Below are 27,480 nucleotides of genomic sequence, written 5' to 3'. Positions count from 1 at the left end.
TCTTATTTACATTACTTCCCCGTCAGTGCTCTAATGTACCAACTAGCCACACAGAGATAAGATCACATTTAGCTCGAACATGTAGTTACCTAGAAATCATGTAAAGTATGTAGATATAGATAGTCAATAGTTACTGTATGTAGCCAGAAATGAGCTACTAGTCAAGCCTCTCATTCTGGTACATTATTTTCGAAAGTTAAGCCATGTCAGACTTGACGAAGAAAGCAAGTCAGAGTGACGGACACAGGGGACAGGGAGGTGAGGACACTGAGGACAGTGGACATATGGGAGAGAGAGGAGAGAGGGGGGACAGGGGACAGTTCGAGGAGAGAGTGGTGGACATCTATGAGAGAGGGGAGAGCGAGGACAAGGGACAGTTGGAGGAGAGAGTAGTGGACATCTACGAGACTGTGGACATCATCGCTGGACGACAGGAGGGCATGAGGGACAACACAGAAGGAAGACGCACTCAGGGTGAGTCAGGCAACCATGTGAAACGTTGTCATGGTGGAGCTTAGTTACTATATACAATGATTACTATATATAAAATCACATTTTATATATAATATATATATATATATATATATATTTTTTTTTTATATATATATTTATTAGGGGTGTAACGATACATTTGAATAGCGATTCGATACATATCACAATACATGGTTGACGATACGATACATGGACGATATTGGTTCATTCATGGTGATACGATACGATTCGATTCAATGATTTAAAATCGATATAGTAACTATTTAGCAAAAAAAATAAATCTGTGTAAAAGGTGTGGATAGTGCAGGTTTTTAAGGGAAACATGTATTATTATGCATATAAATAAGTAAACACAGTGATTATCTGCCGAATACATGGATATTATATATTGACAAACCTGCACCTTGACATGAACCCAGAGATTACACACATTTATCGATAGACCAGTGTAGCTATATGGAATGGAAAAGTAATTAAACCCCCCCTTTTAATTTTTTCTTCTTAAAAATGCTAAATACTGTACAATGCACAAGAAGGTAGTATCGATACAATCGATTCTTTGCACTGCCGATTCGATACGATACAAAATAAAACGATACGATACGATTTTAGCTGTTTTCATTTCGATATACTTTGATTTTTTTAAGTTAAAAACGATATTTTTAACTATATCGTTACACCCCTAATATTTATATATATATTTATATAGAGCAGGGATGTCAAACATACGGCCAATCCGGCCCCCCAGGCTAGAGCATACATTTCTGAGCATTTAGGGAAAAAAAGTAAGTCTCTAGCCCATTCCTGTCAAGAGTTATGATTGTTTTAAGAATTAACCTAACTAATGTCTGTACACACTGCAGGCTAGGTTTCTCCCACCTGGCAGTGATTGAGTTGATTGATTGGAATGTTAAGTGACCAGCTCTCTCTCTCTCTCTTTGAAGATCACAGCATTGCTAGGAATAGGGTGGTTGGTCTGGCTATGAATAATACCTGAACATACCTACAATATTCGAACTGTACTCAAAGATTACACATATTAGACATGGAAATTAATGTTGTTAAAAAAAATAACTTATTTAAAAAATATAATAATAATAAAAATGTAAAAGTTTTATAATTCCGATATTTTCAGAATATGCCATTATTGTTCATTACTTTTATTTTTTTTATTATAAAATACAATAAAAATAATTATTGTCCTGCATCAATAATATTTTTTTTAGCCATTTACAAATTATAGCGTACTGGAGACTATCAGGAATTGAATTATTCTATTATCAAAATTAATGGTTTATTCTTATTGGCACTTCTTAAAGGAGTAGTTCACCCCCAAAATGCCATGGAGCCAATGTAGACTCATTCCTAAAACAGAAATTTGATTACAATAAATGCATGCCTATTGATTCCGGATGGGGACCCAAATGCATTTGGGTCCCCATCCGGAATCAATGGGGGGAAGTGTACTATTATCACATTTTTGTCTTAGTAATGCGACAAATAAAATAAAAATATATTATTGAACTCAATTCTCCATGGCGTGAGTAATCAAAGAAAAAAAAAAAGTCATTTTGGGGATGAACTACTCCTTTAAACAAATAGCATCTCTCGTACCTAACTGCAACTGTAATACCAATAATGAAAGTAGCTATTTTACTTAATAATGAACACAATTTGTAAAATGATATACTGCTATACTGCTAGCTACAGCAGTGGCTGAGACGACAGGAAGAAAAACAGAGCGAACATGTGCGCGAGTGTGCATGCCATCCGATCCGCGACTGGTTCGGCCCTCATCAAGTCGCCTTTCATCCAATGCGGCCCTCACCCCAAGATGAGTTCGACACCCCTGATATAGAGCCTTCATCCAAGGCGCTTTAACAGAAATTTTGCATTACATTAACCTATTCACACACATTCATACACCGATGGCGGAGGAAACCTCAAGTTGGGTGTAGCTATCAGGGATTTCAGACTCTTGGTTTTGTGTTTGTGTTCCAGGATGGTGTTCTAAAACAGTGGTGGCAGCGTGCCTGGGGATGCTGTGTCTGGTCCTGCTGGGCATCATCTTAGGCCAAGCTGCTGTGAAACGTGAGTCTAGTGCAGGGGAGGCTTTCCAGTGGTGTTGCGCCTTTATTCAAGGCGCTTTACAGAGATTGTGCGTTACATTCACCCATTCATACACCGATGGCGGAGTAAACCATGCAAGGCACCAACCTGCTGCACCGGGGGCAACTAGGTGTTCAGAGTCTTGCTCAAGGACTCTTCAACATTAACTCAGGGGGAGCCCGGAATCGAACTGGTAACCCTCCGTGTTCTAATGACGGTTTCTCTACCCCTGAGCCGCTGTATTTCCAATTTCCACTACTTTTACTTCTACACTACATATCAGAGGCAAATATTGTACTTTTACTCCACTACATTTGAACACTTTATAGTTACTTCTTTTCTTTGTAGATTTTGATTATTGTTACAGCCATATATCAATTTTAGCCATTTGAAAATAGCCGATCTACAATCTCACAATGCATCGCAATGCGACGAGCTTGTAGATCTGCTATTTTCAAACTTTTGGTACTTTAAGTACATTTTGATTCCAATACATTTGTACTTTCACCCAGGTCAATTTAGGATTCTGGACTTTTATTTGTGTTTCTACATTGCAGTATTGATACTTTTACTCAAGCAAAAACATGTAGTACTTTTTCCACCACTGAAGCTTTCTCACAATGGGTGCCGTGACGGCAGTCCCAGGGGTATATTGATAATATTCGGAATTCATCCATGTCACTTCAATTTAACGCCTTAGACCCTCTACTACTTGCACTGCCCTTCATGCCTTATTTCTCAATGTACATCAGATATCTTTTTTGTTTTTTGAAAGTTCCCCCTAGAATAGGGATACTGTGGTTCAAGTGGTTAAAAGTCAAGTAGCTTGTAAATCAGCTATTTTCTATGTGTGCGGTGCCGTACGACAAAATATACATTCACTATACGCATGCATGCAGTCACTCTGTGCAGAGGCTCTGACTCTGTTATACGTTCCCGCCCCCATTTCAGACTGTTTGTAGAAAGACCATGTGACCTACTGTTCAGGGCATGTCAGCACATTTTAAGGCTTGACTGCATGCAACTGGTTACAACTTGCAACCATTATGCACAATGGCAGTTGCAAGGAGTTTGTTGCAAGGAGTTGCGACTACTTGGTGTGGTCTGGTCTGGCCTGGTGGTATGAAACAACGCTATTCAAGTTGGAGGTCCTTCATTTTTACGGTCTAATGCTGCATTCACACTGAGAGAAGCCAAGCTAATGGTTTGCTTGGTAATTCAATGTATTCTCTATGCAAACCAGCTTTAAAAATTACAAGCTTTTTATCCAGCTTGGACATTTTAAAAGCTGGTTTGCATAGAGAATACATTGAATTACCAAGCAAACCATTAGCTTGGCTTCTCTCAGTGTGAATGCAGCATAAGGCAGGGTTGGGCAACTTTGATAGAGGGAGCCACCACTGTATTTCACTCACTCCAGGGGGCCACATTGCATGTTGTTGCTGTCGACAGAAACCTCTTATCTCCATATTTGAAACTTATTTCCTAAATTGATGTCCCACTCCATCATTCTACTGTCATGAATAAGTACCGTAGCTAAAAATAGCCAGTCTACAAGCACTAAATGTGTCGCAATGCAGCATGTTCTTTATTTAGTTATACTGTACTTACAATATGTAAACTTTATGAACTTTATTACAAATAAGTTGGACATTAAAAGAGTACAATTTTAATATAGCCATCAAAACTTCTAATATGGACTGAAGTAATTAAAGGAGGTCCTGTTTTGCATGTTTGGAATTAATATAATATATCAGTATATTCCGATATTAACCTATGGGCCACATTAAGTGAAGGTGGGGGCTGCATGTGCCCCCCGGGCCACCAGTTGCCCATGTATGGTCTATGGTATGAAAGCGTAGCCTGATCAGGTAAAAAAAAAGAAAAAACATGGTAGGCTGCATACGGCTTGCCTTAAAGTACACAGTTATGTAAACAACACAGCTGCATAAGGCTGGCCTTATAGTACACAGTGATGTAAGCCAGTGGTTCTCAACCTTTTCAGGCCGCGACCCCCAAAATATAATCATATTTTTACTGGGGACCCCCCCCCCCCCCCTGACGAGCACTACAAGTTGAGGAATTACATTTTGTACAATACGGTTCTATTGTGAAAATAGCAGATCTACATGTTAACAACGGGGTTGACAATTTGGCCAATGTTTAATTCGTCATTATAGAGGTATTAAAAACTTAAATTGTCACTTTAGAAATGTGCAGATACCTTCTAGTCTATACACTTAAACTTTATGTTAGTTTGTTTACTGTTGAGGGAGAATTTTTCTTTTGCAAATAATCATCTGGAACCCCCCAAAATAATTTGGGAACCCCCCTGGGGGTCCCGACCCACAGGTTGAGAACCACTGGTGTAAGCAACACAGCTGCATAAGGCTGGCCTTATTGTACACAGTGATGTAAGCAACAAAGCCGCATAAGGCAGAGATGATGTGTGTGTGTGTGTGTGTGTGTGTGTGTGTGTGTGTGTGTGTGTGTGTGTGTGTGTGTGTGTGTGTGCGTGCGTGCGTGCGTGCGTGCGTGCGTGCGTGCGTGCGTGCGTGCGTGTGCGTGTGTGTGTGTGTGTGCGTGTGTGTGTGTGTGACACACGCGTGTGCGCACGTGCATACGTGCTTGTGTGCGAACGTGCGTGTGTGTGTGCCTACTGCACATACAGTATGAAACAGAGCTGATACCTTTAAATGCATTTTGAGGAAAATAATGCTGCTATTTGTACCCTGTATATATATATAAAATGTTACAATGCGACATAGCTCTGTTTACACAATGCTGTACCCCCTCCAACTGTATGTTCCCCATTTTCAACTGTTTTTATTGTATTTGTGATACTTGCTTTGGCAATGTAAACGTATGTTTTCTCATGCCAATAAAGCTCCTTTGAATTGAATTGTGTGCATATGTCTGTGCCTGTGCCTCTGTGTGTGAGCAGCTAATTTCAGACACCACTGGCCTCTACTAGCCTGCCAGCCTACTACCAACCATATTATTATTTGTATCTGAACTAGAAAGCAAAACAACAAAATCATTATATTCCATACTAGATAAATATAGGCATGCATATCATGCACAACAAATTAACATTATTGTTATTATTAATAGGCATACATCTATAAACAAGATGGTTCCATCTTCCTTCTCATCCTCCCCTCTGCGAAACCACTTCCACATGGTCCAGTTATACAGTACAGGAGCTACAGTAGTGTAAATATTATAGTATACAGGTAGTATACAGTATATGGTATAGTAGCCTATATATGCTTGCATTGTCGAAATAAGATGAAAAGAATCACACCTGTCTGTCATTTCAAATGGTATCAAACACGACACACATGCATATCTCCTTGTATGGGCCGTTCTCCATACACGGAGATCCTTGTTCCAACATACATTCTCATGCTCACACACACAAAGCTTGGATGGTTAGCACCGCTCAAGAAGTAGCTCTAACAACATGCATGTAAAAAATCACACTGTGTGAATTGAGCGGTGCTGATGCTGATGATGATGATAGACCCACAAGAATGTCACAGGATATCAGTATTTGATACCACTTGGACATACACACAAAGTCACGCTTTGGAGTAGTTAGCACCGCTCAAAAAGAATAAGAATAAGAATAATCTTCTCAAAGCTCCTTTTCCACACAGATGCTTGAACTCATGAGTAACTGTGTTTATCATCACCTGTTGGTTCTTTACAGAGAATCCAGAGAATAACCTGACCACCTGTGACAACCTGACCACCAACAACAACCTGGCTGAAGAGAAAGAGCAGCTAGAGGCCAACCTAAAGCTGTTGCAATGTGAAGTAAAGCATCTTCAGGGAACAGGTGAGAGAAGTTAGAAAAAGTATTGAAGGAATATTAATTGGTGTATTTGCGACCGCTTGCGGGAGCAGTTACTGTGAAAACCTGCAGCAGTTGTGTCAAGCTGTAACCCTGGCCTGTTACTCTTGCCTGTAACTCTTACCTGTAACGGCACACACACACACAGACACACACACACACACACACACACACACACACACACACACACACACACACACACACACACACACACACACACACGAAGACCAAAGGGTCGAAATGTGACGTGTCTGCTGCTTTGTCGTCAATAATACAGTAATAATACATGTTTTGGGGGGATGTTAAAAATAAGATGTAGAACATTTTGTCTTCAGGCAGAATCATGTTGCGACACCTACTGGTCAAAATATGGGGCAATTGTAAAAAATAGGAAAACTAAAAGTAAATTATACATTGTGTAAGGTGGAGGTGTCAAGGTGGGGAAAGAAGCCTATCTTATATTATAGGCATTATAGGAATTAACCTCAGACAAATTGCATCAGAAACTCTTAACTTTGTTTGTTTCATAAATATGTTAGTAACAACATATCAAAAGTCCTAAGAAATCCCAGTAGTGGAACATACTGAAAAAGCTGCTGAAAGTTTGGTGGTTTTTCATGATTCTGAATCCATTGCAAGCATTTGTTTTGCACAAAAATTTGAAAAGTGATTACTCATCATCACTAAACCATAGTTTTGTGGGTCCGTTTTTAGCCAAATGGACATTTTCCGTGCAAAACAAATGCTTGCAATCCATTAAGAATAATGAAAAACCCCTAGTTTCACCCCTTACATAATACTCAAAGCAGTTTTTTTTTCTTTCTTTAAGTTAATGGGACCCAAACTTTAAGTGGCTTTTTCAATATGTTCCACCACTGGGACTTTTGATATGTTGTTAGTTATACCTATTTATGAAACAAACAAAGTTAAAATAGTTTCTGTTGCAATTTGTCTGAGCTTAACCACTTTTATCCATAGAGTGCCTATACTATTATGGCCACACCTTTGGTAAAATTTTGTGGCATTTGATAGGATTGAATAATTGAAGCGACCTTGTTAGTTTATGCAGGACACAGGAGTCGTCCCGCCCAGCTGTAGTCAGCTGTCAGTCAGCTCTGTTCTCATTCCTCATTCTCATATCTGCTGGTCATTACGTCACATGACTGCCATACTCCAATCAAAGCTCTCAATCAGTAGGGAAGGCTGAACACGTTAAATGAACGATCGTTCATGAACTCGTTACTATTTTGGGCGAACATGAATGGAACGTTCTTTATTTCCACTTGATTGTGTTTGTTGTGAACGCATTCATTCTGGCGTTCATGAACGGCGTTCATCGGCTCGTGTGCGGCCGCGCCCCGTTGCGCATCGTCTTTCTTTGTGTTGTGGTTTGAGATTTCACATTTCACTAGTTGCCCCTAGCCACACACCTGTAATCACGGGCTGATTAGGGAGCCGTATGCGGCCGCCGATTCAGTGGCACACGCAGATGTGGGATGTTTTACTTTTGCCTTCACAATAAAAGCTTATCAGCTTTAGGCTGTGACAAGAGCAACGTGGGGAAGGCTAACCGATTCAGTGGCATTTCACATTGCAAAGGGGTGCAAGAGGAGTATAAACAGTCTAAACATTGTGGGCACCTCAATGTTAAATTGGATGAGTATTGCTGTGTGGTTCTATATGGGCTGTGTCAATAATGTTGAGAAATAAAAGCTCGCAAATAATTGCTTCAACGTATTGAAAAAAAAGGAAAAAAATAGTTCATATAGTATATTGAATTTTTAGTTCAAAATGTTGAATTATGAACGATGAATAAGTTCATTTTACAATGTATGAACTGAACTTTGAACTAGTTAATTAAGTGAACTTTCACAACACTGATTAATGGTAAAATGGATAATAAAGGAGTGTAAACAATGCTCAGTTGTTCCCTACAATGACAACTTTGACAGCGCTGGCTTTCTTTCCTCTTGAGTTGAGCGATATGTTTTTGATGAGCGAATACGGGCTGAGGTAAGTATATGCTCTGTCATTCCCTAACCTGACAGGGAACTGGTGTCTGCAAAGGGTGAAGAGTTTACTTCATTCATGGTGAGGCATAATGAAACTCATAACCGCTCACTTCACACTGGGTGTGATTTTTAAAGTAATTGTATGTTGATCAGAGCATTCGACAACAAATGCATCATGCTCTAAGCACAGCAGCACACACCCATACACACAAATGCTGATATAACTGTTCAATGCAATGGATATCGCTCAATGAAGTATGTACCAAGGGGACAAAGAGGAGTAATAAGTAAGTAATGAGAGCATTGGAAATCTATTAATAAAAGTATTGTTTGATGTTAAGTGGTGTGTTCCAGTGGATGGACGATGTTTAAATGCAGCTGTTATCGTGAATCTACTGAAGTGAAAACCTGGGCTGAAAGCAGAGCAGACTGTCTGAACACTGGAGCTGATCTGGTGACCATTAACAGTAACGAAGAACAGGTTAGTTAGTGTGTGTGTGTGTGTGTGTGTGTGTGTGTGTGTGTGTGTGTGTGTGTGTGTGTGCGTGCGCGTGTGTGTGTGTGTGTGTGTGTGTGTGTGTGTGTGTGTGTGTGTGTGTGTGTGTGTGTGTGTGTGTGTGTGTGTGTGTGCAATTATAGTGAAAACCTGAAAGTATGCGAGAAAATTAATTATGGTTCAATTATTAATAATTTAACAGGAATTCATCAAAGGATGGGTGAAGAAGGGTGTCCTTGAGTCACTATGGATCGGTCTGAACAGGACTGGTGGCAAATGGGCTTGGGTGGATGGAACACCCCTGACAACACAGTGAGACATTTTATTTGTTTTTATGTTATAATAAGTATTTCAAATGTGGTTGACTGAGTTTATGTTTTTTACATCATGTTGTTTACTCTGCAGGTACTGGGCGAGTAAATATCCTGTCTCGTCTCCTGATACTGACTGTGTCTACAGCTACTACGAGGATGGAGGATTGTATAACGGGGAATGTTCACCTGTTAGAAAAACCTGGATCTGTGAGAAGTGATGTTTCTCTTCACTTCATTGATGAAACTGCAGCTTTAATGCTTCATGAAACTGAGAGAAACATTATAAATACAAACTGTTACCCATAATCTGCTAAACTAACCTTCCAGTATAATTGTGCAATGGATGAACAGCACATTTCTTAAACAACTACTAAGGAAAAAAAAGAAACATAAGGATGTTAAGAAACGGCCTTGTGCTTTTGTATCACACACTATTAGACTATTGTAATGTACTTTATACAACCATTAGATTTAGATTACTCTCTGTAATGAAATCAAAAATAGGAAAATAGACAATTACCTGTATTACCCCTGTACTGTAGTTTCATCTTAGCACTGGACCCCTGTTAAGTTGAGGATATTCAATTTGCTCTTCTTTATCTTTTCTTCATTTAATGTTTTAATTTCAACCACTTAACCTTTTTGTTGTGGTTTCATTTTGACTTTGTTTGAATAATAATAAAAAATAAAAATAAACTTTGAACTGCATTAATGTCTGGAAAGGTGCCTTATTATTAAAGCTATACTATGTAACTTTTTTTAATAAAACAAATCTTAAAATCTATTAAATCGCTAAAGTTTTAGAACATCCACTCTGTTAATTTCAGCCCCAAAAGCCTTTTCTTTATAATATGTGTTCTACTAAGCCTGTGTGGCCGACTGGCCGTGAGGGGGGTTGCATTTCCCGTCAAAATGACGTCATCTGCATCACTCTTTATACGTGTGTCCCTACCGGCCAATCACAGCGCAGATCATACATTGCCGGCCAATCACAGCACGTCTTGCGTCTCTTCAGGAAGTAGCTTGCTTCAACAGCAATGTTTATGCTGGTCTAGGATAGGGTTGTTCGATGTGGCCTAAAAATAAAATCTCGATTTATTTCTCAGAAAAGTCGATTTTCGATTCCGATTTCGATTTTTTGGTAAAAGAATAATACATTGTTTCAACTATGTTGTTTTCATTTAAAAAATGCAAGGAAATGATTTTTTTCATTATTGTTTCATTTTTTTATTTTTTTTATATAGCCAAATAGCAAAATGTAATAAAACAATAAGGGTAATAATAATAATAATAACTTTAGTTGCGCAACAATCACATACAGAAGTTAACTTAGCGTCCTTAGTGTTTCATTATCAATAGTGAGTGACAAAACAGCCAAAACAAGCCAGCTATTGGAGGATGGTGAAACGGGTGAAAAAATAGCTAAGGCCACCCCTGCACTGCTCATGCACGGAGTCTCCGTGACGGAGATGTTGATTGATTGTAAACGGAGGCGAAGCGCTTTGCTTCCCGAGTCCCAACGCAAAATTAACACAGTGACAGGGACATTAGGACTACAGTAGGTGGGTAACACAGAATTAGCTTCTTTCAAACTACAACAACAAGTAGGCTAAGTTTACCAGCTCAGCAGCTTTTTGTTGTTTGCTGCCTGTACCAGCGCGAGTGAGCGCAGTGCTGTGGTGAGCTCTGCCCAGGCGTGCGCTGCAGGCGCATCAAAGAAATGACACATCAGAGATAAAGTAGTATTAATTTGGTGTCGGACCTTGTCGTCCTGCTTTAGGAGGACCGGGCTGTGTACTTTTTGCCCCGTGCAAGGCTCCAATGAGTAAGAATTACCCTAATTAAAGTGAAAATCGATTTGACGATTTCCTTTTTTTTAAATCGTCCAAAGGAAAAAACCCGGATTTCGATTAAAAATCGATTAATCAAAAAACCCTAGTCTAGGAGTCTAGCATGTAACTCCCCAATGCCTGGTTGCAGAGGGACACGAGAGACCTCTACGGACTCGTCTCGGCGAGGCGAGGCGGACGCGGTGGTCTGAAGGCCCGGTCCGATATACTGCTACTGACCACTAGTTGAGCAACTTACACAGTATAGCTTTAAACAAAGATTATTCTTAGGGGCCACACGCCTATTGAAACTGTTTGCAACGGTCGTTTTTTTTTTTTACGAAACTGGGAAATAGAGGGTATGCACTCGAGTGGCAAAGTGAGTTTAACGTCGTTTAACACAAATTTTCTGTTTGGATGTATGGGCTGTCAAGGCCATAAAGTAGTTTTTGCCACTCAGTAGGTGTTCCTGCATACCTTGATGAGGTATGATGATGTCAGTCTTGAGCTTGTTGATCGACTAGTTTTGGTGAAGAGATTTTGTGTAGATTGAAAAAGATCACTCAAGTCCTGTACAACTCAGGTCTGTTTCACTTGTTAAACTGTGACATTTATAAATTCCAAATATAATATCCAGGCCATTAGCGCGGGAAGGGGGGGGCTATGGGGGCTGGCACCCACCCTGGTAGCAGCCCAGCCCCCCCTGGGCCGGGGGGAGGATTTCTTTTTTTTTTCGTTTTTTTTTTATTATTATTATTAATATTATAATTTTTATACAGTATAGGCCTATATAAATATAAAACAATGTATTTAACTTTTGGAAATAAAATAGAAGTCGAAAAAGGTGTCATGATCACAATCACATGGGTGGTCACCTGCTCCCGGAACAAGGAAGGCGCAACGCATAATGCCGGTAAACACAGGCTGCACGCAGGCAAGGTTAAATGAATCACAAGACAAGACAGTGACGGATAGGATAGCAGCATCAGCATCTCACAAGTTGAAGCACCATGAGCCAGGAGAGGCTCACACATCTAGCTGTGATGCATGCGCACCAGGAAAAGCTGGACACGTTGGACATACCGAGCCTTGTTAGGAGTTTCATTAGAAACACACCGGAACGCAAGGCTACGTTTGGTGCCATTTGGTAAAGGTAAGAGAACTTTATTTTATGCTGTGCTGTTTTATATTTGTTTCATCTTTGTATCATTTATTTGTTTGTCCAGTTAGTACATCAGACCGACAGCATCTTTCCTTTCCCCCTATCTCTCTCCTACACAGATGCTGCCTGGGACAGTCGGAGTGTCTCTCTCTCCCATTCTCTTTCTCTCTCTCCCCCTCCCTCTCTCTGTTACTGTCTGAGCTGCCTACATGCACTGGCTGTTATGTCACAAAAGAAAAAAAGAAAAGCCTGTATACTTTAGATTTCTCTTGATTGGTTAACGTCACACTAGGCTGTTAGGCTGTATACATTTCGAGCCTTGTTTCCAGTATATTTGTTTGTTTCAGTAAAGTTCTATTGTAAAAATAGACCAGTGGATTGTGTGGATGTAGATCCAGTAGCCTACAGTTTGTTTTCTGATCGGCTTATACCGCTGTGCAGTTCAGTCTGTAGTGGCTGGCCTGTAATAAATAAAAAAATAATTATTGTTGTTAAGCTTAAGTGTGCAGTTGTTGTTTTTTTCAGGCTATTGTGTGCTTTGCGCTGTTGATTATTATTCTGCATGGCTGGCTGGGGGTTTTATAGAAATCTATAGAAATCACCCAAATCCGCCAAAAAACCGCAAAACTTTCGCCCAGCCCACCCTGACATTTTTAGTTCCCGCGCGCCTGATCCAGGCAGACTACTCTAGGGTGCCAACCCCTACGTTCAACATTAATGAAAATAATAGTTTCTGTGTCTTTGTATCTGCATGTTATAAAGGGTTAGGGTTATAATTATATCATCTAAATCTACAATGTAGCCTATCTCTTAACCAATAATAATGAAAAAAAAAATTTAAAGGCCTTTTTAATTGTACCCATGGGTGGACTGACTCTATCTCGTATCTTTGTCTGTATCTCTGTCTGTCGGCACCTCGGACTGTATCCAAATGAAATGGACCATTTTGCCATCGATGTTGAACGAATAATTATCCAAGGATTATATTGTATCATTGATTAAGTACAGGACATTTTTAATTCAGTTAAAAACTGTAATAATAATAACTAGAAAGATGGCAAGATGGATGGATGGAAATAACGTCGGACGTAGTCTGGTTGCCCTGCAGGATCAACGACACCAATAATGATACATTTTATTTGTATAGAACAGTGAAGTCATGACGTGACTCGCTCATCCCCCGGTTCCACGGAAGTAATTCTCACCTTAAATCGTCTCATATAAGCATTGCGGTCCAAAAATTAACAAACGGTCTTTGCGATATTGTCGGCGAGGTGGCTCTGTATGGTTTATGATAGTCAGTCACTCATAATTGATAAAGTCTGTTTCTAGCGAAAATGTAACTACTTCGGCGACAGTAACATTAGCGTTTTCTCACCATCAGTTGAATCTTCATATCCATATGAGTCAAACCGCTGAGATAATTTGTTTATAATTGGAACACAGTTCTTATATGACGTGATATGAAAAAGGTCTATGGGAATTCAGAATGGGGGAAGAAAACAGCGAACCAGGTAGGATGTGTAAATTACGTCACACTTCACTACTCTATAGCACCTTTCATGACACAAAATGCAGCTCAAAGTACTTTAAAGTGCTTAACAGAAAAAGTAAAAATGATTAATAAAGCATAAAGGAACAGTAAGAAATTGTTTACTCAAGTAACATGCTGAATACAGGAATACATTATGGTATTGCTACTGTTACTTAAAGACCGGCTGACACGGCCAAAACAGCTAATTAAGGCTATCAAATTAGCATATTTTTTTAATGATGTCATGTACCCCCATGTTAAATTACCCAATCAAATTAATTTATTGTAGTTACTGTACTGAAAGTAGTACGTTCTGTACAGTAACTGCAATACATTAATTTGATTGGCTAATATGGGGGGAGGGGCAGAGTTGAGCGCTGAGCATTATCTTGAGAAACTAACCCAACATAACCGTGCGAGGAGGAGAACAAATGCGACTTCATAAAACAAATTTTAAAACAAGCAGTTCTAGGGGTAAAAATATTATAGAATCTGCTATAGGATCCCCCCTAACCACGTACAAATTACAAGTCTTCTACCAAAAAGGTGTCAGAGATTAGTACGAGGGTCCAATGTTCTCCTCCCCAGCTCTGAGCCCAGTAGCCATCTCCTGCTGTAATGGAACGCACACCGGAGCATGCACTGAAGTCCGAGGCTCATAAACTCTGTGTGTACTGTGTAGCCTGTGTGTGTGTGTGTGTGTGTGTGTGTGTGTGTGTGTGTGTGTGTGTGTGTGTGTGTGTGTGTGTGTGTGGACACACATGCACACTAGCTCTCGAAAATAGCCGTGCGGTGCGTGCTACAAGCTAACAACAACGCCTCACGTTGTGCGCGGCACCGCACGACAGACGAAGTATACATTCACTAACGGATACGGCCCGGCCTCCCTTTCAGACTGTTTGGAGAAAGACCACGTGACCTACTGTATCATCTGGGCGTGTCAGCTGGTCTTTAAGTTAAATAAAGAAAATTGATGTCACGCTGGGAAAACTGGTTTAAAATGAAGATTAAACACAAAGATGTCTATCGTCATGTGGCGTGAGCTGGATTTGAACCGACTAGTGCTCAGAATAATATTATTAAATACAGCATTAGCTACATTGGATGACTATAGTGGGGAAAGAACAAACCAATCTGTTTCTGATCAACATTTTATTGACTGAGTAGAGTACATTCCTTACTGTGGATATAATAAACATGTTTCTTGTGTTTGTCTACTGCTGCTGCATTTGAAACTACATTCATGAACTACATGAGTGAAGCCAGCAGACAAAGTAAGGTGAGTGAGAGGGAAACAACGAAATGTGCCGAGCTACAGTAAAGCCTGTTGATCTTCAGAATATCAGTGTCGGTCATCCCCTCTCTCTGGCCGATGACTGCCGAAGCGTTTTTGGGAGTGATGGTGTCTTCTCCATTCTTGGAGAAAGCATCCCTGCTATAATGCATGACAGAGGAGTAGTCGTACACAGTGTCCAGGTTGTTGGTCGCATGCTTCACGAAGTTGTCTTCTTTTCCAGCCTGAATGTTTTCTAAGTTGATCCTGACGTAATCGTCGCGGTCGCTCCGGGACTGCTCGTGGTAGAAGCCCAGCGCGTGAAGCAGTTCGTGCTGAATGACGCCGTTCACGAAGCAGGTGCGTAAGTCAGAGTGCCGGAGAGACAAGTCCTGTTTACCGCCTACTCTCCCCACGTATGACACGCATCCGTCTGAGTTGATGATGTTCAGGTAGTGCAACTGGCTGACTCGAGGAACAAAGCGGATGCACGTCTTGTTATGGAAGGTTTCCATGGCATCATATATCATGCGTACATTATCGCTGGGGTAGGAACTGTCCAAGACATACGGCACCTCCAGAAGAGAACAGAAAAATCCATAACATTTTATTTGTTACATTTTAAAATAAAGAAACAAACAAATGTAAGAAATTCCATAAATTAAAAAGAATTATAATTATATAATTATAATTAAGAAGTAGTGAAAATAGCCGATCTACAAGCTCGCAACGTGGCGCGAAGCGACGCGTTGTGTGCTTGTAGATCTGCTGTTTTCACTAATTGCTAATCTCTCTTTTGGGTCTCGACCTGAAAAGTTTGGGAACCACTGCTGTATGCTGTTCATATTAAATATAGTTCATATTTACCTCAACCATGTCGTCCCTTTTCGTCCATTTGCATGAAATGCAAGGCCTGGCATTGCGAGACGTCATTATGTCACCTTCAGTCAGACCTTTCACGTTTCTGTTTACTTCCGAAATATGTGAATAGATGTCCTGTCTGCTCGATAACCTGCTCCTAATACCTGAAAGAAGACATAATAATAATAATGATAATAATAGCAATACCAATAAGAACAATAATATTTGTGACGCAATTATTTGCAATTAGGGCACAGTTAACTATGAAAACCGTCACATCTTGTGCGTATCTTGTCCGTGAGTAACGCCTCAATGTCTTTCTGGTAATAATAAAATGTAAATAGGTGTCTGCTCTGGTTGATGCCCTGCTCCTATACCTCAAATAATTACTTCAATCCTCAATTACCAATATTAATTTTATGATTAAAAACACTTTAAAAATATGTATCGCATTCATGTACATCACATGTAAAACCCTTCTTTTTTCTTTTCATATTTTATTACCTACCGTCCGGATGCATGGATGTTTTTCCCCTTGATGTTTGCTCGCTGGGGGACAGCCGTGTCCTAGGCTCAGTGACCGGGGTCATGAGTCCTCTGGAGGAGGCTGCATGCAGGCCAGCCACTCCACTGGTCACTGGGACAGGTGGACGTCCAAAGCTGGATGATGCTGGACAGGGACGTGCAGAGAATGTTAATTTCTCAAAGGGCCTTTTGGTGAAAATATCGAAAATAGCTGACCTCCAAGCTCACAAAGAGTTTGGACAAGGCAATTATCTTGAATGCTGCTATCTATGCCTTCAGGTATGGCATGGAAAGAGGGCATTTGGATTTCTTTCCCGATAGTAAAAACTGCATTCAAGGTCTGGAGAGGGCACTTTTTAAAAGGCAGGGGCTCAAGCCCCCTTTGATGTCTATGTGTGCACGTGCCTGCTGGATGTCAAAAAACATAATATTGTATCACTGTAAGTAAACATATGACAAAGTATAAGTAGGTTTTACTTGGGAGACGTAACGAGAAGGCAATGCACACAGCGCTTCAAAGTGAATGCAAAAAAAGACGAGACGATGGGCGACCGGGTTCCCGCGTGAACGAGCCGATGAGCGCCGTTCACGAATGCCAGAATGAACGTGTTCAACAATAACGTTCATCAAGAGGAAATACAGTGTGTTCAGTTCGCGCTTGCCCACAATATGAACGAGCTAATGAACAAGCGTTCATTTGCGTTCAGGTACTGAACACACTGAAAACCATGCTCCTGTGACTTAAAGTTATACCATGTAACTTTTTTTATAAAACAAATCTTAAAATTGGCCTAACTGTTAAATTGCTAAAGTTTTAGAACACCCACTCCGTTATTTTCAGCTTCTAAAGCCTTCTCTTTATATGTTTTCTATGATCCTTGCCGGGGTCCGGATTTCGTGGAAAAATGACGTCATCTGCATCATCCGTATACGTTGTGTATACGTTGGCCAATCACATTGCGGATCATACACACATGATACACTACCGGCCAATCACAGTGCATCTTGCGTCTAGCATGTAACTCCCCAACCGCTGCTCGTAGAGGGACACGAGAGACCTCTATGGATGCGTCTCGGCGAGGCGAGACAGACACGAAAAACGGACGAAAAAAGCAGACGTGACCGCGGTTTGCTATACTGCTACAGACCACTAGTTGAGCAACTTACACATTATAGCTTTAAACAATGTACTCCGTTTGGAAATGCGTTAAACTCGTTGAACATCTGCAGCGTTAGGTGAGTGGACTAGTTAATTATCTCATGCTGGCTATAGTAGTGCTGCGGCAGCGTCAGCATAGAGCTGTTGCTTTGATAAAATGTTGACGGTGCAAATCTACATTTAGGTATTTTATTTATTTTGTCTTGCACCAGTGACTAAGCTACTGGATCTGCAACATCTTTGATACATTAGCGTTGTGCTCGTTTTCAGTTAAAATACGCAGACTGCCGTCATGTAGTTCAGTGATACTCAAACTCAGGCCCGCGGGCCACTTCTGGCCCATGGCATAATTTGGACTGGCCCACTGGCCCATCAATCAATTATTCAATAAAAGATATATATTCTTCTTAGACAGAATGAAGTTATTATCTTATGTTTAGCCTAATTACATTAACTAGCCCTTACCCGTTCAAAGATATGAGCTCCAAAATGATGTGCAGTGTGTGGGTTATGGGATGTGCACTGTGCATACAGTATATGAGGGATGGAAAGTAACTTTAACTGGTGCTTGCATGATAATATGTAGGAGCATCAATGTAAGAAATACCCGTTTCGTTTAATGGCAACCCCCCCCCCCCCCCCAGTCCGCCCTCCCACCCGCCCGCCCGCCTGCGCACACACCCGCCTGCCTGCACACACACACACACACACACACACACACACACACACACACACACACACACACACACACACACACACACACACACACACACACACAGAGAGCTGGTTAAACATGTTGCCTCATGCTAGATGCAGAATAGATATGCCTCAAGCTAGATGCAGAATAGATAGTAGATACACCATAAAAATGCTAATATACAGCATACGATTTGTGAAAGTGACAAACAGGCTTCACAGTTATGTCAGGTGTGTTCATATGCTAATGGTGATGCGATTTCAGATCAATTGCTCCAGCCACTGAGGAGAAACGCTGTTTCAGACAGACAGACAGACAGACAGACACTCACTCACTCACTCAGACAGACATTCGCAAAATTATAGTATAGATATTACTTGAATATTCAGCCAGGAAGGGAAAACTGTGTGAACTCTTTCAGAGCAGCAGCCAGCAGCAAAGATGAGCCTCAGCATTAAGCACCCAAAAGTTGATGCAGAGAACCGGGAGAGTGTTTTCTGCAGGTCTTTCAGTCCGAGTGAAAGGCTGCGTTCGGAAATGCGCACCGGGTCGGGTTAGGGTTAGGGTTAGGGTTAGTTTTAGGCATAGTTTTACTGAGGTTAGGGACCCTTTGATACACTCGGACTGAAAGACCTGCAGTAAACACTCTCCCGCAGAGAACCTGCACTTTAACCCAAAATGGATGGACACTTTCGCTTTCATTTTACCATCTCATGCAAATTCAATACCACTATGTTTAATTTGCCAGAAAACAGAGTCAGAGCCAAACAGAGTGCAAATGAAAGTTATCAAGTATCATTAATGTTGTCATTTTATCAACTGGCCCCTGGATCCTTGCCCCTTTTGTAATGTGGCGCACGTGTTCAGTTATTTTGAGTATCCCTGATGTAACGGATTCATTGCTTTTAAATATTCAAAAGATATTTATATGGCTCTGTTACACTGCAGTATGTAATGTGCTCTAAATCACTGAAATGACTGTTGTAGCCTCCAATGATGCCATTCTGTTTTTGCACCGCTGGGATTGGCTGCCTTTCCGTGATGGACGGAAACAAAGGCCACATTCAAATGACGGCGGGTTGCGGGCGGGTTCTGAAAATTGATGCGGTGGTGCAGGGCAGGCTGGGCCGAGTCAGATCATTAATATGTGCGGGACCCGCGGGTCATAAAAAACCTGCGCATCACCAACACACACACCACCAGTGTTCAGTGTCGTGCTCAAGGACACTTCGACACTAGCGGGGATCGAACCAGGAATGTTCCCAAGTGTCTGCTCTACCTCCTGACCCACTGTCACCCCAGTTTAAAGTTAACGTTTAATTTCTAACTTGTCTATGAAAAATGTATGCGTTCACAAATTATTCTCATTACATTTTAATGGAAGCATCCCAAAATGCTTAAAGGAATATTTCACCCCCAAAATGTCTTTTAGTATATCTATTACTCACCCCATGGAGACGTGAGTTAAAAAATAATCGATCAATGGGGGTACATTTATTATAATCAAATTATTGGCAAAAACAAAAAATATATATATTATTGAACTCAAGTCTCCATGGGATAGGTAATCAATATAAAATAAGTCATTTTGGGGTGAACTATTCCTTTAATGTATAATTTTATGGTTCATATAATCTAAAAACATAATAATAATAATTGATTTTCTTACGGATCAGAAGGACCAGAAGTAAAACCACAGTCACCATGCTGATGTCGCCTCCTCTTTAGGCAGAAAGCCACCAACACTCTAATTTATACCTGTAGACACCAGGAAATAGTTTGCTTCTGGGAATGTGTGTGTGTGTGTGTGTGTGTGTGTGTGTGTGTGTGTGTGTGTGTGTGTGTGTGTGTGTGTGTGTGTGCCGCGCGCGCGTGCGTGCGTGCGCGCGCGCGCGTGCGTGCGTGCGGGAGGGAGGGAGGGAGGGAGGGAGGGACAGACAGAGATTGATAGGTTTTACAGTAGACAGTAGTTTGTGTCCTCATAGTGAATGTTTATCATATAATGACATACTGTACCAGACATACCGGTAGTTCTAACTGAGCTCATTGTTGTGTTCATTCCAGATGACAGAAGGCATGTCATCTGTTCAGAAGGAGCTGCCAAGACAAAGGAGGGCAGAACGGGACGTCATCAGTTGAGAGAGAGTCTTTCAAATTGTTTCAAAGTGCTGTAGAACTGCTGAAGCAAGGCTTTACGGAAAAACTAATTTGAAACTTGAAGATACAAGGTTTCTGCCCGACAGTGACGATATAGTGTGCTGCTGCGCTGTCCTTGTTTTATGTCTCAGAGTGAACCAAGACAAATTCCTATCAACTATGTTGACATGGCAATACATGTATTGAATCTTGAATCTATAATACCATGGAAACCCTCCATCCAACTACAATCACCATGGAACCAGCCTGGGATCACCCCCAACCTAAACGTTTGCTCACCTCCGATCACAGTTTCGCATCAAACTATTGTGACACTGCATTCAATTAAAATCCTCTCTTGCCTTCATTAATCACTCATCATGTAAGCCTACTTACCGTATCTTGTTTTTGTCTCCCACATTTCCCTGTGCCAGTATTTTGCTGACATTTTATCCTTGACGTTTCCATGAGAAGCATTTAACATGGCATTATTACGTTTAATAAAGCAAATCAAATCATATCAAGTGTAGCTTGCAGTGTGTGTCTTTCTATAACCAAACACATGGTTTAGCTGGTAGAACCTGATCTCAGATTACTGTAATATGCATCCTTATTCACATGTCATTCACATGTCAGTGCAGCAGGGTGGCATTTTAATTAGTTTTTAAACCCTGCACATACAGGTTTCAAATATCATCTGTGCATTGCAGATGCACATGATATGATCAGTACTCTTTGCATTGCTTTGTTGGAATGAACAAATTGTCGAGTGTTTCATCCTATGAATCCATATTCACATATTTTGTAATTACTGTACGGTCATTTCACCACGGGACAATAGGTGAGCTGTGAGTGTTTTTCTTTTTTTTTCTTTTTTGCGTTCGAGGGAGGAAAGATTTTTTTGAGGAGCAGAAGATTCAGTGTTGTGACAATGTGCGCCTCGATGGCCGAGGGAGGAGGACAACGGTCCACACAACTACAGCGATGATGGCCGCCGCAACGTAGGAGGCCACCGCGACGGTGGACGCCGGCGCGGGTGTGGGAGATGTCCACGATGGCAGCGGCTGCCTCAACTCATCACATCTGCAAGCCTGGGACCTCTGACCTTGATTTTTAGCTAAGCAAATGAACATGAGGACCATTAATCGGAGTCTCTATAGATCTTAAAGGCATATTTGCCATGACATTTTGTGATTGTTTTTTATTTACGGCCTAAATTCTGCGTTTCCTGGAAGAGATATTACAGGCTGGTTTTATTACTTTTTTATTATGTATGAATGACTCTGGGTATGACCTGAGTCGATATAGGACCAGGCATGACTCAGAGTATGTGCGGTATTATGTTATTTCTCAACTGTGAAGCGCAGTGTTTTTAAGTAAACAACGCCTCGCAGCGCAAGGCGTTGTGAGCTTATAGATCTGCTATTTTTGGCTAAAGTTCTCCGAATATGGACGCTATGGTTCAAGTGGCTAATATAAAAAAGGAGGAAAAAGGTTTCTATCACACAAAGATTTGGAGGACCCCCTGTAGTAACTCTGAGGACACCTTAGGGGTCCCGGACCCCCTGTTGAAGACCCCTGCATTAAACTATCCTGTCATGCCCTAATTCATTCATCACTCATCATGTACTTATCTGTTTTGGCTCTCAAGTTACCTTGTTCCAGTAAACCACTGGCATTTTAAACTGTTTCTGTGAGAAGCATTTAACATGTCATGAAGACAAGCCAAACATGGTTTAGCTGGTCGAACCAGATCTCATCCTGTCTTCAAGTAACCCTGTCCTTTGAACAGTCAGCAATCTGTATAATAACCATATATTAGTCAGGATGTCAGGGATTGTTCACCCTTTGCTCTACATCCACAAAGTTGGGAAACTGCCATGCTTCAAGGGGCTCTGAAAGCTGAATAGTTTACCAGACCTGTGAATCAGAATCGGCTTGATTGTCACATCACAGGTTAAAGAAAAAAAAGTGGGTGGATTTGTTTCTGTGCATAAGAAGAAGAAGAAAAAAAGAAAAGAATATCCATTAATTCAAGGCACCATGGGTAGTGTAATTGAAATAAAACAAACCTTAAGCAAGAGAAAACTGTATTTTGATGTATTTATTTTTTTAATTCAAAATGTGTTTCTCAAGCTCAATGCATGTGTGCCAATAACAATAAAAAAAACGGACTGCACCTGCTTTGCATATATCCCTTATGTGTCTGAATTATCATTGTTCACTATATTGCACTTTATTTCAAATGGTATATATTTTCTTTTCTTTCTTTTTTTTCAATGGTCAATGGTCTTCCCTGAATAAGGGCAATACATATTTGAATGTCACATGGAGGGGTAATTTAACTAGAGGCTGACAGAAAAAGCAAGGCGAGGCATGTTCATTTGTATAGCACACTTCAACAACGGCCATTTAAAGTGCTTTACATAAGATATTACACATCAAGAGAAAGCATAAAAATCAAATAAACATTAAACATTAAACATTAACATTTTAAAACAACAACATTTTAAATGGAAAGAGGCAAAGAGCATACCATAGCTCCTACTTTATTTAGTTTAGGCTTGTTATGATAAAGATTGTGAGGTATGTTAGTTTTGTTCTAAATTGTGCATTCTGTCTTTATTATAATGTTTGTCAGTATCTGTCGAATTGTGTAGGGGGGATTGTAGAGGAAATAGGTTGATGACATTACTGAGTTTAATTATCTTTTTTATGCCTTTATTGATAGATAGACAGTAGGAACTTGGGGAGAGAACACAGAGTACTCGACCCCACTTGAGTAAGAGTACAGATACTCTTGGTCAAAATGTACTCCACTACAGTTTGCATATTCTCCCCCTGTCCCCTAGGGTAGGTACCCTCACAAAAAACATGCAGTAATCTGGTCTCTATAGTGCCTCCCCCTGGCCAGCCGGGGCGCCTGATGGAAGGGAAAGGAACTGATTGGAATAACGTGTTCCTTCCACGAGCTACGTCCAACCAGGTAAGCTCCCTCCATAGGTGATAAGAAGCGGCCTGCTCACTCCTCATGCACTGAAGGAGGCATGAGCTCAGTTGGGGGCTCTCCCCAGGTTGGCAAAGGGAGAGCACCGCCCAGGATTACAGCTTAGGCAATTGGCACTGGGTGAAAAATGGGTTACAAAATTGTGGAATAAAAATGCAAATAAAAGAAGGAAAACAAAAGAAAGAAAACGTACTCCACTACAAGTACTGTAAAGCAGCTCAGTCAAAATGTTTTGTTGAAATCACTTGACTCCACAGGAAGAACAAAGGCCTACTGTATACCAGTCCAGTACAGTACCACAACAATATCTGACCACAACAAACTCTGTCTCCGTCTGTCTCTCTGTCTGTGTCTGTCTGTCTCCCCCATCTGTGTATGGGTACAATTGTTACCTTTAGGTTGGCTGGCTGAAAATTACTCCTTTCAGCCTTCCTAGAAATTTACTTGAGTAAGAGTAAAGTTATATGTCTGGGAAATGCACTCGAGTAAGAGTATCAAATGAATCTAACACTCTAAAGTAAAGTACAAATCCTCAGAATCTGTACTTAAGTACAGTACTCAAGTAAATGTACTGTCCACCACTGAGTGACATGCAGCAAAGGCCGTCAGGACCGGGACTCGAACCTATAGGCTACACTTGAGCATAGGTGATTGGACCGCTGCGCCAGACGCCCAGGCCCTCGATTGTCTTTTTAATACCTCAATTGAATGATGCATGAAAGTGAAAACAATTCAATAAATCAAACTCAACCCAGGGCAAATAAAGGCTACGTGGGTATGTGTACATACCCATGCATGCACACAAAGTATTGCCACATCATTGTTGCCCGAGGTTTGGTGTTTTTGTTGCATTCCTCAGACAATAATTATATGACTGGTGAAGTTTCCGTTGGCGCTGAGTCTTCTACTAGAGACTCCACCTGTAATCAATATACAGTAACAAGACCGCCTGCCAATTACGATTTTATTATCATATAGCTGCTAGATTATTCCTATTTATCACTGCCGTTAACCTTACACCAACTCAAGTGTCACTGAAACAGATTGTGTACTTTGCGCCTGCTACAGAACACATTATGTTGGTTGTTCACACGCTGGGATGAATTTTGACAGTGCAGTTTTTTTGTTCTCTGAAACAGGATCACATGACCAGGACCTGTTTGGATGAGATGTAAGGCTGCATGGCAGCATCCAGGGCTGTGCGGTAGTCCTGCAGACTGACCTCAGTACAGCCTGGTGCCGTCAGCTTCCCCTGGCGCACCAGGGAGCACAGCTCCTGCAGCATGCCTCTGAAGGCCCCTTCATTTGAGTGATCCTTCTTCCACTGTGTGACCCAGAAGCCGCACACTTCCACATCCTTAAAAATGAGATCACTCACAGGTACAGTGACAGGCTGTTTAGCCATGCCCCCGTAGGTCACCATGCAACCTCCAACCTGTAGATGACGGAGGAGTTCTGTGGCACTCTTGCCCCCTACACCGTTTAGTGCCAGCGTGGGTCTTGGACACGTCTTGAATAGTTCTTTCATCTCAGGCCGCCTTAGTGTCTCCTCCTTGATGACATGGCTGGCCCCCATGGCCTTCAGCCTGTCACTAAGCTGCGTGAACTCTGGCCTGTCTCGTACAACGTTGATGGTAGTGATTCCCCTCGCTGCGGCAATCTGTATAACAGCCTGACCTACTCCACTGTTGGCTGCATTTTGGATCACTGTGTCACCTGGCTTGAGGTCCTTAAAGTCAGCCAGCATCCTGAAGGCAGTGCAGGGGTTGACCCCCAGTGTGGCAGCACACAACAAGGGAATGTCATTTGGCAGTGAGACGACATCTTCCTCTGCCAGCACTGCTGCTGTCCTCCAGGTCCCTAGCCCAGCATCTTTGGGAATAATCCAGTCTCCCACTTTGAGAGATTTCACCTGGCTTCCCAGTTCCACAACCTCAGCCACGCCCTCATTACCCCCCACTGCTGGGAAGTCAGGGAGGATGGCATAGGTGCCTTGAATCATGTTGATATCTGAAGGGTTAATTGGGGCTGCCAGAATTTTGACAAAAACATCTTTTGCACCAATGGAGGGCAGGTCCATATTCTCCAGCTGTACAACTTGAGAAGGGTCCCCATGGCTCCTGTACACCAGAGCCGAGCAGCATCCTCCTCCAGTAGGACCACTAGAGTACAACCTATGTCTAACTCCTAGACATGTGTGTGCTGCTGCTGCTGCTGCTACTGATTGTTTTTGCACCACAGTCGCAAAGGTTCTGCAAGTTGTCTGATGTCTGGAACAACTGCTCTGAATCAGTAGGCGTGCAGCTTGAGAGAGCGTCATTTTACAACTGTACCTTTGCAGCGTGAACTAAACTGCAATGGGCTACTTGTGCGCCAGCAGAGCGCACCCTGTTATTTATATTGGGTCGCACTTGTTGATAGTGATGACACCAAGAATGCTGGTCCCTGATTGGCTGTTGATGGTGACGTCACCAAGAATGCTGATTCTTTCACCACCTGCAAGCTGCTCAAGCAGCCCTAAAGGGAGCACTCGACTACAGGAAACAGAGTGGAGAGTACAGCCCACATCTTCATTGACTGAAAGAAAGAATATGATGCTATGACAACACATTAAGGTTAGATAACACACTCCATGTTTGGGCGTAGCTGCATTGGAAACTCCTTATATGGCGATGGCTCATTCATGGTGACATGAGCATGATGACATAGGCATACTGCTGGGCTCAGTAGGGGCTTGTGTTCAACAATCCTTGAAATGTGTGCCTGATGTGAAGGCCAAATCGCAACACCAGTTTGACACTTTGCTTGAGCTTCTAGCATGTCCACTGTCCAAAATGCCACTGAGGTACGACGAGCAGACCAACGAGTTGATCAACGAAGGGCTTGGCTTTGTCCCCCATCCGACAATCACAAGTGATATAGCCTGATATATTTTGATCGCTGCAATTCTTGAAATCATGGCAGGCACGGCTTTACGAAGCGCTCTGAAATCGTCGTCTGTGGCTTTGCGAGAGAGCAGTGTTTTAATGAGCAGACTGATGGGGACATCATGCACCTCAGCATTGATACCGAGGCATGAAGACAGCTCTGCTTCTGGGAGCTTTCCCATTCAGCCAGTGAGACGTTATGCCCGACCTGCAAGGAAGAAGAAGCAAGTTCCAGAGAGCCAGCTCAGTGATCTACCCCCAACCATGTTGAAGAAGGAATATGCAGCTGTTCCCCTCGCTCAAACGACCGATGACGTTGTCCAAAGGCTGCTTAATTTGGAATTGGCAAGCCATAGCGAGAAACTCCAACTGAAAAGGGAGCAGCTTATTGCAAAAGTCCAGGTGGATGAAAGTGACCGCAACTCTCTGCAAGTGAAGGTGGCCATTTTGACTGCAAGGATCAGAAACTATCAAGAGCACTTACAAAAGCATGAAAAGGACATGGCGAATAAGAGACGTATGCTCATGGCCATCGATCGCAGGAAGAGGTTTTTGAAGAACCTTAGGTTGGTTAACTACGATGCCTTTGAGAATGTGTGCCAAAAGCTGGGCATCACCTACACCTTCCCTCCAGAGTATTACAGACGCATCACCCGCCGCTGGCTGGCCAAAAAGGCTCTTTGCATCAAGGTCTTTCAAGAGGTGCAGAAACAAAAAGCAGAGCAAAAGTTGAAGATGAAGCAATCCGTCGCCAGCACACACAGAGAGGCGTTCGAGAAAACCCAACAAAACTCACTATAGAGGAGAATGTGGATTGGAAGGTCACATGTTTGTATTATGTGTTGACTTAAGTACCATTTTGAGGAATTTGTACTTTACTTGAGTATTTCCAATTTCCAATACTTTTACTCCACTGCATCTCGGATCTAAATATTATACTTTTTACTCCACTACATTTACCGGTATTTGAAAACTTTAGTTACTAGTTATTACTTTTTAGATATGTATTATTATTACAAAAAATACATCAACCACTCAACTCTAAACATTTTGTCAGTTTGAAAATAGCTGATCTACATGTGACGCAT

The 27,480-nt window shown here is 41.6% G+C and overlaps 3 protein-coding genes across 3 annotated transcripts; 2 read left to right on the top strand and 1 right to left on the bottom strand.

The window, feature by feature from the left end:
• Positions 1 to 203: 203 nt before the first annotated feature.
• LOC308287921 (C-type lectin domain family 7 member A-like) lies at positions 204 to 8,962 on the top strand (the record flags this gene model as incomplete). Its single annotated transcript, XM_080729255.1, has 4 exons — positions 204 to 474; positions 2,494 to 2,583; positions 6,317 to 6,445; positions 8,814 to 8,962. The coding sequence occupies 4 exons, from the start codon at positions 204 to 206 to the stop codon at positions 8,960 to 8,962; spliced, it is 639 nt and encodes a 212-aa protein (XP_080585381.1).
• Positions 8,963 to 24,606: 15,644 nt separating this feature from the next.
• LOC308287911 (enoyl-[acyl-carrier-protein] reductase, mitochondrial-like) lies at positions 24,607 to 25,785 on the bottom strand (the record flags this gene model as incomplete). Its single annotated transcript, XM_080729243.1, has 1 exon — positions 24,607 to 25,785. One exon carries the CDS (start codon positions 25,783 to 25,785, stop codon positions 24,607 to 24,609), a length of 1,179 nt encoding a protein of 392 aa, XP_080585369.1.
• A 637-nt stretch (positions 25,786 to 26,422) lies between these two features.
• On the top strand, positions 26,423 to 27,193 carry LOC308287903 (small ribosomal subunit protein uS15m-like; the record flags this gene model as incomplete). The annotated part of the gene is made up of 1 exon (XM_080729233.1): positions 26,423 to 27,193. One exon carries the CDS (start codon positions 26,423 to 26,425, stop codon positions 27,191 to 27,193), a length of 771 nt encoding a protein of 256 aa, XP_080585359.1.
• Between the last annotated feature and the right edge of the window lie 287 nt (positions 27,194 to 27,480).

The sequence above is a fragment of the Nannobrachium achirus genome (assembly GCF_963921795.1).
Source record: "Nannobrachium achirus genome assembly, chromosome: 1".
Classification (NCBI taxonomy): domain Eukaryota; kingdom Metazoa; phylum Chordata; class Actinopteri; order Myctophiformes; family Myctophidae; genus Nannobrachium; species Nannobrachium achirus.
The sequence above is the reverse complement of the archived record's forward strand: the minus strand, read 5'-3'. Positions and strand labels throughout refer to the sequence as shown.